General features: G+C 37.5%; 1 protein-coding gene across 1 annotated transcript; it reads left to right on the top strand.

Annotated features, from left to right (window-relative positions):
• Positions 1-5,248: 5,248 nt before the first annotated feature.
• sostdc1b (sclerostin domain containing 1b) lies at positions 5,249-7,775 on the top strand. The gene is given in 3 exon segments (XM_030146662.1): positions 5,249-5,477; positions 6,566-6,909; positions 6,911-7,775. Coding segments are annotated over 3 exon segments (612 nt in total). The 5' UTR covers positions 5,249-5,293; the 3' UTR covers positions 6,995-7,775.
• Positions 7,776-11,767: the final 3,992 nt, after the last annotated feature.

The raw sequence follows: 11,767 nt of genomic DNA, 5'->3' as shown, positions 1-11,767 counted from the left end.
CTGAATCAGGGGACTCACGTTGCTATGGATCCTGTGAGTAACAGAGTCTCTGTGTGTGAGTGGATCTGGTTAGGGATGGTCTTTGGCTCAATCTGTCCCATCCCTCCCTAAGAATCAACTACTTGCTGTGATGTATGGAGCTTCTGGCAGCCTTTATGGGAGTATGTGTTATTACAAGGTGTAAAAGTTGGTAGAGGTTTGTGGGTGATGGCGTTTTTAATGTGGTAGGACTCAACTGATCTGAGTAAATGGACACACAGATCCATGAGTCATGGGTCATTTTAGAGATTAAAGATGGTTAAAGATCCAAGTAGGGATTCACTCGACAGTTTCCAATTTTCATCAGAATGGACAGGGATGGGTCATGGCAGGATTAACCTTTAGCCAATCAGTGTTGTAGAAGATGACGGTGTTTCCACGTTCACTACGGAGCCTCTGAATGTCCAAATGGGTCATATCTGATGGCCATGAAAAGATGACAAACTGCATTTTACACCAAATATTTACATATATTGATAGAATTAGTGGATTAACAGGTATTTAACATGGTAGATCAGTAGATGATTTTGTCATCAGAGGCTGTTTAGGTCTTTATGGGTTAATTTAAGTTGGTTGAGAAGTGCTTTAATCCAGGAAAAACACAGTCTGAATGTGTTTATATGCCAGTCTTCACTTGTTTAATATAGCAGCAACATTATATAGATAGATAGATAGATAGATAGATAGATAGATAGATAGATAGATAGATAGATAGATAGATAGATAGATAGATAGATAGATAGATAGATAGATAGATAGATAGATAGATAGATAGATAGATAGATAGATAGATAGATAGATAGATAGAGATAGAGATATATAGCATCTACCTGTTTCTGTGACCCCTCCCCTGCAGCCTGGCCCCTCCAGGACTCACCCCCTGTGCACTACCATGTCAGTGTAAGTGTTCTTCAGGATCCGTCAGATTACAGATGACGGCCTGTACCCATATGGCACAGCAGTGTAGCAGTGTAACTACACATTTAGATCCAGACTCACACACTGCAAATCCATTTCACAGATACTGTGTTGACAAGTTCTGATGACGTAACATCTGGGAAAACCTCTGAACTTTCCACTGCAAAGGAGTGTATCTGTCATGATATTCACTTTGTATTTTCCTACTTCAGCTCAATGTGTTTATCTTGACAAAGGCTGCAACCAGATCATACAGTATATTGTTTCTTACCAGTCCAGGCCCGTTCTTAGACTGGAAGCAGCTCAACATGTCATCATATAGCTCTGTGTGCTTTCCATCCTGCCTGATAACATATAATTGAACCAGTATGGGACTGGTTATAGTCTGGGATGTAGTGCAGGGTAAGTCTGTCTAAAATCATTGAGCTCAAGCATAAGTGGTTTATTTTCCCAACAATTTTCACATTATCAAAAGTGTAGTTAAACTTATGCTTAACATAAATTTGGGTTAAACATAGGATTTAAGTTTCTGCCTCATGGTGATATTGACACGTTTGGATCCACTGATTCATCACTTTGGCCCCAAACAAGACATGGAATATGTATTTATGCTCTCTCAGACTACAAATTGTCTTATATTTTTTGCCTTCACATCATCACTTGTCAAGGCTGGAGGCATTATGTTTTTCAGGTTGCGTATAAGTGTTTGCATGTGTCACGTCTCATGAATGTGAGGTCGCTCAATGAAATTACTTCAGATTTGGCACAAATGACACCAGGATTGATTAGATTTTAATGGCCAATGATGAAGATTGCTGCAACCTTTTCAGGACAGGTTTGTGGTCATAACTCAAGAACCTGTTGAGCAGTTGTTATAAAATTTCAGACAGATGATCAATAGCAGGCCTGTGTCCTGCTAGAAAAGACTCACCAAAATCATACAATGTATACAGTCAATACAGCAAGAACTTTCATTCTAACAAAACTGCTTTTTTTTTCTTTGCAAATCCCTTCCTTCATAATCATATAAATCATGGATGTGTAGTGCAGCTTGACCACTTTATTAATGGCATAATTTGGATCTTTTGTAACTGCCTGATCAACCACTCCTATGTGATGATTTAAAATACATAAAGTCCTACATTACACTTAAATGCATTTTCTTTATATAGTCACTTGCTTGACCATTAGTCAGCCATTTGTCACCAATATTATTTTTTCATATAGAAACTGGCCAGCAGAGGGCAGCGGAGACCTATAAATCTCAAGCACTCATGTTCTTTTTAGGGGACAGTGCATCTGAATTTTTTCCATAAATATTCATTTGTAGCCATACAGCTTGTTGATGTGACTCTATTAGGCTCTCTCTCATTAACAGTTAAGATTTTACATATCTTTTTGACTGCTATAAGAACCAACTGGTAAAAAGAATGTTGTTTTCTATGTATTCTTTGAACTACTGGCTGTTATTTTATTCTTTACAGACAGTATGTATTCAAGTAAGACATAATTATCTGATGACTTTGTGTTTGCATATCTTCTTTGGGTTCATGTTTTTAAAGGGTTTGCATGTTCTTTAAATATAAGAGAAATATGTTGAGTGGAATGTGACATGGCTACATGCATTTCATCCAAATTCTACACTAATTTCCAAAGGTGACAGTTGAATATTAATATATTTCTTTTTTTTATTACATTTATATATACCTTTACATGTTGTTTTTGGTTAAAATTGCATATCTCCATCCATACCCTTGCAGTCCCTAATTTGTTGCATTTAAATAATGAAGATGCCTCTCAAAAACAATAAAAGACAAATATTTGACAGTCAATGTATGCACAGTAATGCAGGTTTATTTTGGACAAACAGATCAGAGGAGCCAGGATTATCCCACATTTAATGACATTTGAACCCATTCTAGTGCATAACCAACCTTCATGGCACATATAAAAGTTTTTAATTGAGGTCTGCTTTAGTATTTTTTAACATGTAATCATCTGTCTGTCCATATACTCCATCACAGTTTCACCATGAGTTTAGACAAAAAGTGTGATCATAATAGAGTCATATTCTAATCTTGCAGTAACTCCAGATCCCCTCAAAGGGAACTTTTATCATTGGGAGGTCCATTTTAGTTTTTATAGTCAGGTGTGTGGAAGCTAGTTGTAGGTGTATGTTTCAGACAGGCTGGGACCTAGTTATCTGTCAGGGTAGATCTGAACTGATTCACAGAGAGGTTTATGTTTCTTCTCACGGTGGAATACTTCACAACGATCTGAGAGCTACAGTGAAATCAGTGAAATCATGTCCCTGTGTAGTGTCCAGGAGAAAGCCATGTTATCTACATTAGTGTCTGTACCAACCAATAAACATGCGTGTGGCAACTGGTTCAAATGTTGCCAAGTGAGAGAACAGTCTGTCAAACTCTGCAGTGATATTATGACAGTGTTTATCATGGCCGCTGGCATGTTAATTCTTATTATTCTTATTCTTATTACCTCCGCCAGGAGGTTTTGTGATCACTTTGCTTTGTGTATTTGCGTGTGTGCGTCAATGCGTGTTTGTTTGTTTGTTTGTTTGTTAGCAAGATAACTCAAAAAGTTATGGATGGATTTTCATGAAATTTTCAGGAAATGTTGATACTGGCACAAGGAAGAAGTGATTAAATTTTGGTGGTGATGGGGGGGGCGGGGGGGCAGATCTGTCTTGGCGGAGGTCTGTGCTCTCTAAGTGCTTTTCTTGTTCTTGTTCTTATTCTTTTTCTTCTATTGTGTTTTGCACTATCTTTATGTATGCATACTTTTTCTTTCACTTTATTCTGTTGCTGAGGACCACTGAACTTCCCTGTTGTAGGATCAATAAAGTCTAATCTAATATAACTAAACTAATCTAATCTAAACTAATCTAATCTAATCTAATCTAATCTAATATAATATAATATAATATAACATAATCTAAACTAATCTAAACTAATCTAATTTAATCTAAATTAATCTAAACTAAACTAATCTATTCTAATCCAAACTAATCTAATCTAAACTAATCTAAACTACTCTAATCTGAACTAATCTATCCTAATCAAATCTATTCTAATCTTCTCTTATCCATCTAAACTAATATAACCTAATCTAAACTAATCTATTCTAATCTAATCTAATTTTATCTAATCTCAACTAATATAAATTAAACTAGCCTGATCTAAACTAATCGATTCTAATCTATTCTAAACTAATCTAATCTAATTGAGCTCATGTTTTCTTACAGAACATAATCTATGAAATGTGCATAATGTCAACTGTTCATTGAGAACTATAAATGAGAATAATACCAGCCAGTGAAAATGACACCAGACTCTGGTATCAGTGCATACATACACTACATCTTTGAAAGCTTTGTGCTCTGATTGGTGAGTTGAATGAGATGCATCGGTAAATGGTTGACTGTCTCTTTAAGAAGACATCCCCCATAATGTCATTTATTATAGGTTTTAAGTTTATACTTTCTAATGTCAGGAGCTCTGCAGTTGTAAATGTTTTTATGTCACTCATTAACTACTTAATGTTTTACAAGTCACCAACTCTGCATTCAAAAATAATAAAAGTCTGAATTTGTACATTTTGTCATCTTTCAAGTAGTGTAATATAGAGGGAATTTTCAAATCTGGCAACCTGTATTTACGCGTTATTATTAAATGACTTAACAACTGCTAATAAAGCCATTAATAACATCTTATAAACTTTATTGACCAACTGTTGCTTATTATAAAGTGCTGCCAAAAATCCATTATGGGTCCAATTGATGTGATTTGATCATGTGGGCCGTTTAGTTCTGATCTTTTTGGATGAAAATGTCTGAAATGTGTGCTTGATCAGGAGAACAGATGCTGTTTCTGAATAGCTTTAGATTTGGAGTGTTTTTGGGGATTGGCTGACGCACCTGGAACTGAGCATCTTGCGCTGAAGCTGCAGCTGCAGATCAAAAACACAGATGATGGATGCAGGTGTTAAATAAGGTGTGGTTATTTTTTACGAGAGTCAATGAATAGATGGGTCTGATTTTATTTTTAAGAGACATGAAGTTTCTTCCTTTTGCGGTTTGCTCAATACAACACACTGCACGTGAAGTCCTGTGGTGGGGTAGAGGTTTGGACCCCAGTGGCCCCTGTTCAGGTGGGTGTGACCTGTTCATTCATGTTGACTGTGTCACCGGTGCAGGCTATAAAAGCTGCGGCTGCTGCAGGTTGGACATTCATCAGGTTTCACTTTATCAAAGGCAGCAGACAGGGCGCGCGCACACACGCACACGCACAGACACAGGCTAAGGTTTGCTGCAGCTATGAGCCGATTCCACCTCCTCGCGCTCCTGCTGTTGCTGCGCACGAGCAGTACAGCTGTTCAGAACGACGCCACGGAGTCAGGGAACACGCAGGTGGTCCACGACACGCAGGAGGAGCCGACTGAGGAGAACACGAACCAGGCCAGGAACGGGGGCAGACGCGGATCAGACTCTGCGCGTAATGGTGAGTCCAAAACTTTTACGCACGAGGTTTCACCGCTGACGTACGTTTTGAACCACATTTGTCTAGCTCATAGTTGTTTTTATGCAGGTTAGTGACTCTGTGAATCACATCAAATAACAAGATTCAGACTTGGTGCTATTGTTTACATCAGTTGTCATTTACTTTGCGCCGTGTGTGCGCAATAGAGCAGTGTTTCTGTTCTAGTATTACAGAGATGACGCAGGATTAAATGAGAAACAAAGCATAAATCATCCATGTTTAGTCATATTTTATCTGGTTATGTCAGGAAAAGTCATTTACCAGCTGCGTAGTTCCATTGGAATATGAGAAAAACAAAGAATTGTACGAACTAGAGTGGAAATAAACACTGAAGAGATTAGGAGTGAATTATCAAACAGCACCAATCCTTAGATCATTGTTTTTCAACCTTGGGGTCGGAACTCCACGTGGGGTCGCCTGGAATTCAAATGGGGTCGCCTGAAATTTCTAGTAATTGATTTAAAAAAAAAAAAAAAAAAAAAACTAATAAAAAATATATGGTGAGTTGAGACAGACATAAAAGACATGACAAACTCTGAGACTGAAACTGAAGCACTGAATTGATTAAAAAAAATTAAAAAAAAATAAATAAATAAAACTTACTAATAAAAATTTACATTATATAGCCTAAATGTCGTCTAAAATTAATGTTTATTTGCAACATATTATAGCAAACTATTATGCGATCAAAAACAAATTGATTTTAGCAAAAAAAAAAAAGTCTCAGTTTTGAATGTCTGGGGTCGCCAGAAATTTGTGGTGTTAAAATGGGGTCATGAGCCAAAAAAGGTTGGGAACCACTGCCTTAGATTATCCATGATATGATGAGGATCAGGAAGCCTGTCATTCATATGTGTCCTTAGGTGCTATTCCAATACTAGGCTTGAAAACTGGGATGTTAGCTGTGAAATATGAAGCAGAACTGACTCACACCTGAGTCACCGTCTAGAATAGTGAGAAAAGGGGCCCAGCTCTGAGACTGTTTAAGATCTAGACCCTTAAAGGAGCTGTGTATTAGTGCATATTTCTAACTGAGCTTTCTGCCTCAGGTCCAGACCAGAGCCAAGTTGGATGTAGAGAGCTGAGGTCCACCAAGTACATCTCTGATGGCCAGTGCACCAGCGTCAACCCCATCAAGGAGCTGGTTTGTGCCGGAGAATGTCTGCCATCCCACCTCCTGCCCAACTGGATAGGGGGTGGGGGTTACACAGGGAGGTACTGGAGCCGACGAGACACCCTCGAGTGGCGTTGTGTCATCGACCGGACCCGGACCCAACGCATCCGACTGCAGTGTGAGGATGGCACCACCAGGACCTACAAGATAACTGTTGTGACGTCCTGCAAGTGCAAACGCTATTCCAGACAACAGAATGACTCAGGACACAAGGACACAGTCTGCCCACGAGGGCAAACAGAGGAAGAACCAGAAGAAACCAGGACTCCCTGAGGAGCAGGCAGGGAGGCAGTCTGACAGCTAAAACCATCACGTTGTTATAGTATCACACAGGAAATCCTTTCATCTACAAATGTCAACACCATGAAGTTCATGAACAAATGATCAGTGTACAGTTAACAGACACTTAGGTTCAGAAATGGCTCGCTATCATGTGTCTTATTTGTAGATTAACGCTGTATATACACTTCATGACTACTGCACAACACACACACAGAGTGCAGTTGGCTCAAGTGAGTACAGGAGTTTATTTTGGATTCTGTACAGGAATAATGGTACCAAACCTGCTAGCATCACTGTGATGACAAAAACTCTGGGAAGCTGCACACAGTCACTGGAACTGAGCAAGTGACTCCATCTGAAAGTACAAACAGTTATATTTAAGCTTGTGTGTGCATGTATGAGCACATACAACATGTTATTTGGTGGGTTTTATAGGTGACGGTAGATGATTTGTTAAGGTGTGGACAGAGACAGGATAGCTATTGATCCCCTGCTTTCAGTCTTTAAGCTAAGATAAGCTATCTACATCCTGACTGAAAAGGTTTAAGTGATACACAATAGCAACAGAAGTCTCATATAAATTTATTGTGTGTCATCTGTACAGTGATAAAAGCCTGGTGTGTTCAGAGCAACACATAACATTAAATTAACATCTGCACATACTGAAGAAAACACAGACACATTCTGACTATAGATGCACAATGAGCTGCTGCTGAGGACATCCACAAGTCCAGACAGTACGTTTTATGTACAGTAATATACAGTTGGTCTGTGCAGAAACTTTGGTTTATATTAGGAAAAAACAACGGGATGGGAGTTTTGTTTTAGTGTGCCACATTAAGAGAATGTAAAAAAGATAATAGAGAGCAATAATCCATTACATTTGGATGCATGATATGTAAAAGATAATGTTAATCTAACATAAACATTAATGTTTCAAATGTGAATGCCATGTCTATGATTTCTATGATGTAGAGTGATATTTAGATCTAGTGTGAATGTACTGCACAATACGTGGGGAAAGAGCTGTGGGTTTTTCAGAGTGAATAGTACATAATTTATTTTTGTACAAGAACATTTGGAGTTCTTTCTTTTTTATATATATATTTTTTGTCATTGTCTGAAATAAAAATAGTTGATTGAAAATTGTTTGCGGGCTCATTTTCTGACATAATGCTGCAGGCATGCCAGACAGCCTTCCTGCAAACAGGAACTCCCTAACAACAGAGGCATTAGTCAGTGATGAAACTCTTTTCAACAGACGCCATACTTTGTTTTATTGTGAAGGGGATACCTGCACCTCCAGGCTAGTGGGGCTTGTTCCAGCTGCGGCAACATGTTAAGACACTTTATTGTCTCATGTATCCGTTTATTTTTTTTCACAGTGAAAGCTAAGGCTGAGAGCTGAGGTACACGGTGAATAGAATCACCTGCACTGGATGACAACAGGGTGTTTGCTTGTGTTACCCACGGAGGAAAAAGGATTGATGTCCTTTTGTCAGTAATATCCTGTAGAGACAGAGAGCCGGCATCACAACAAGGTAAAGGAATGTTGATTTCCAACAGAGGGAAAAATATGTAGCAGTAATAAATGGACCAGTACTGGATCTCATATCACATCCAGCAACAGATTTCCCATTACATAAGACTGTATGCAGCTTTGATAGTGATATAAATGAAACTTTATACATAAATATATTCAAATGTATTCTTTTTTTTTTTTTTTTTTTTTTTTTTGCTATTTTCTGGTTGAAATTGAAGCAGAGGTGATCCAATAGTCATCATATTTACAGCACCTTAAAACTACTTAAGCTTTTTAAGAACAGCGTATTTTAGAAATTAAAAGAATGATGATGACCACTGAAAAAAATGGAAAATACCTTGTTTTACCCATCTTAATTACTGTCTGCATAGGTTCTCATTTGCACCAGGTCATTGTTCTTCTTGGTAGTTCTTCTCGGTTCAACTGGACTAGTTCTGAACTGAACTGAACTGAAGAAGTCTCTTGGATGAGGGATAAAATGTTTTCAAAAGAGCTAAACTAGTCCAGTTGAACTGAGAGGAACTACCACAAAGAACATATTAATTATTGTTTATTATTTTTATCTCTTATATCACACAACTATTTCTTCAAAATAAGGAAATTTGGGGAATATGCTTTCTACAGTTGCTGTGATTGTAGGTTTACTCGTTATGTCATTATCTCAACAGGTTTAGACAAACAGGGATATTTTCAAATCAAAAGGACAAAAACTGTTCAAAAGAACAAAAAAGAAGAGAACTACTAAGAAAAAACTGTAAGTCCATGAAAGTGATAAAATCACTGTTGTTGTTTTCACCACTGGACACAGCTGTAAATGAGTGAGTTTGATTATGAGGCATATGAAGGTATGAAGGTTTTATGTAATGTTATTCTCTTTGCTAAGCCTGTTTGTTGACCCCTGGTTCAGACTAAACTGTGACGGTTCTGACCTTATTTGGACGATTCCAAACAGATCTTTAGTTCAGCTATTGACAGCACAAACTGTACAGAAAACAGAGGTGATTTGTGGTTTTACTGTGGCTGTTTTGTGACTAAATATGTTTACGTTTATGTTTATGTTTATGCATTTGGCAGACGCTTTTTTCCAAAGCGACTTACAGGGGGAAACCAATTAAATCACTCAAACAATCAAATTTATTTATATAGCGCCAGATCACAAAAAAGTTATCTCATGACACTTTATATATAGAGTTGGTCAAAACCAGACTCTAAGCCAATTTACAGAAACCCAACAGAACGCTATAAATACACTATAAAATATATAATAATATACGCTATAAAAACGCTAATAAATACAGAACGCTATAATGTAAACTATCAGCTGATGCAGCACATGAACATTATAAGACAGCTTTATTTTGACCAACCATCAAAAAAACAGCTATGAGTTTTTATTTGAAGGAGAAAACTTGATGATACTATAATATGTGTAAATGTTTGTGTAAGATGAGTGTAAACAATGAGCTTTATACTTTATCCAGTGAGTAATACAGTCTGTTGTTAACTGTAAGTGTTTTGTTTCACGACTTCTTCTGCTACTGACACCATATCAGTACTACATAGAACCCCTTTAATGTAAGTATGATTTAGAAATACAGTAATAACAATATGCTCCATGTACTATGTACTATATGTGTATACATTCTGTGCATATAGATATACTTCACTAAACAATAATAGTACTGAATCAAATCTATAGAAAAGAATAGTGTACTGTAACTTGTTTTCTTGCATGTTGTTGAGTAATTTAAATATATATCCTTTATTTAACCAGGTAAAAAAAAGCCTCACTGATGTTGCAAATCTCTTTTTCAAGAGTGACCTGGCCACGAAAAGCAATATAACACACAGTTTCTGACAAGACTAGACATAATCAACACATAATGCAAAAACTTACAATCAATAGGGGAAAAACAATTATTTGTCCAAGTTTAAAAACAGTTTCATTGACCAAGCTCACTGATTTCACACTCCTTTAAAACAGCTTTAAATTCACCTATAGTAACAAGTTCAGATAGAGTTAAGTTGTTTTGCAGGGCAGAGGGGAAAGCATATTGAAATGTGGTACAGGAGCCTGAAAATACATTTGTAAATGAAATTCAACTGATGAGACCACCTGTGAACATACAGAGAAGGGAATTCAGCCTTAGCATACAAAGTACATGTGAACGTGATTTCCACAGCCAGTCATAAAACATAAGGCACAGTGGTAGACAGCGTCCAGCTTTTTAAAAAGATTTTCAGATGCATTCATAAACAGGAGATCACCCTAATCCATCAGAGGTTAAAAAAAAAAAAAAAAAAAGCAGCAGAAATAAATTGTTTCCTTAACATGTACAGTGTTAATAAACCTACTCCAATGCCCCACAGTATTTACATGTAATAGTATAAGTATCAAGAACAAGCTGCGTGTGTATCAGTGTGCTTGTTGTGTAACAGTGGATGCCAGATACAGTGTGTTTTCCTGTGAAACAGATATCAGTGTCAGAGGTGTCAGTAACTGATGGTTTTATTTGTTTAGGTTATGTATTACACCCTGCAGATTAGTTGGTTTCTTTTGTTTTGGATTGCCTTGGTAAATGTCATTTCTTGTGGTTAGTAGCATATTACAGTGTGTCAGAGTGTGTTACATTCACATAACATCATGAAGTAAATTGTTGATGCTATGATAACTAATGTGAAATAATATAATATAATTATATGAGCCAGAGACAATTTAGCTCCTGCAAAAGCTGGTATGTTATCCAGGACTCCAGACCTCAAGAGCCTTGAATGCCTCGTTTGTTTATGTAGAAATTTGATTAATGTGTTTTTATTTGTGACATATGCCCAACTAGAACAAAGCAGGATGACACAGACCCCTGGATGATGAGGTTCATTTTTATTTAGGCTTTCGGTGACCCTGCATATGTCACAGAGCTCAGGATGTTAACACATAGACCTGAGACCAACCATAGATGATCTGGTGAAATAACTATGGAGCTCTTCAAGGTCCAGACTTGTGTGTCAGTGGGCTGGTGGATACAGTCTTTTCACTTTCACATGGGGGTCTGAGACAATGGGAACAGGTGTGGTCCATCTATAAGAGGATCCCACTCCTCATCCTCCTTGCGAGCGTTTAATGCCAGGGTCCTGGAGAGGACAGACCAGTTGTACTAAACCACTACAGGCCATGCAGCCCCTGTATAGGTTGAATGAGAGTTTAGTTCACGGTGAAACCCTCCTAGTAGGTGTTGTAAGCGAGTAGGGGTA

This window comes from Sphaeramia orbicularis, chromosome 11, assembly GCF_902148855.1.
Source record: "Sphaeramia orbicularis chromosome 11, fSphaOr1.1, whole genome shotgun sequence".
Classification (NCBI taxonomy): domain Eukaryota; kingdom Metazoa; phylum Chordata; class Actinopteri; order Kurtiformes; family Apogonidae; genus Sphaeramia; species Sphaeramia orbicularis.
The sequence above is the reverse complement of the archived record's forward strand: the minus strand, read 5'-3'. Positions and strand labels throughout refer to the sequence as shown.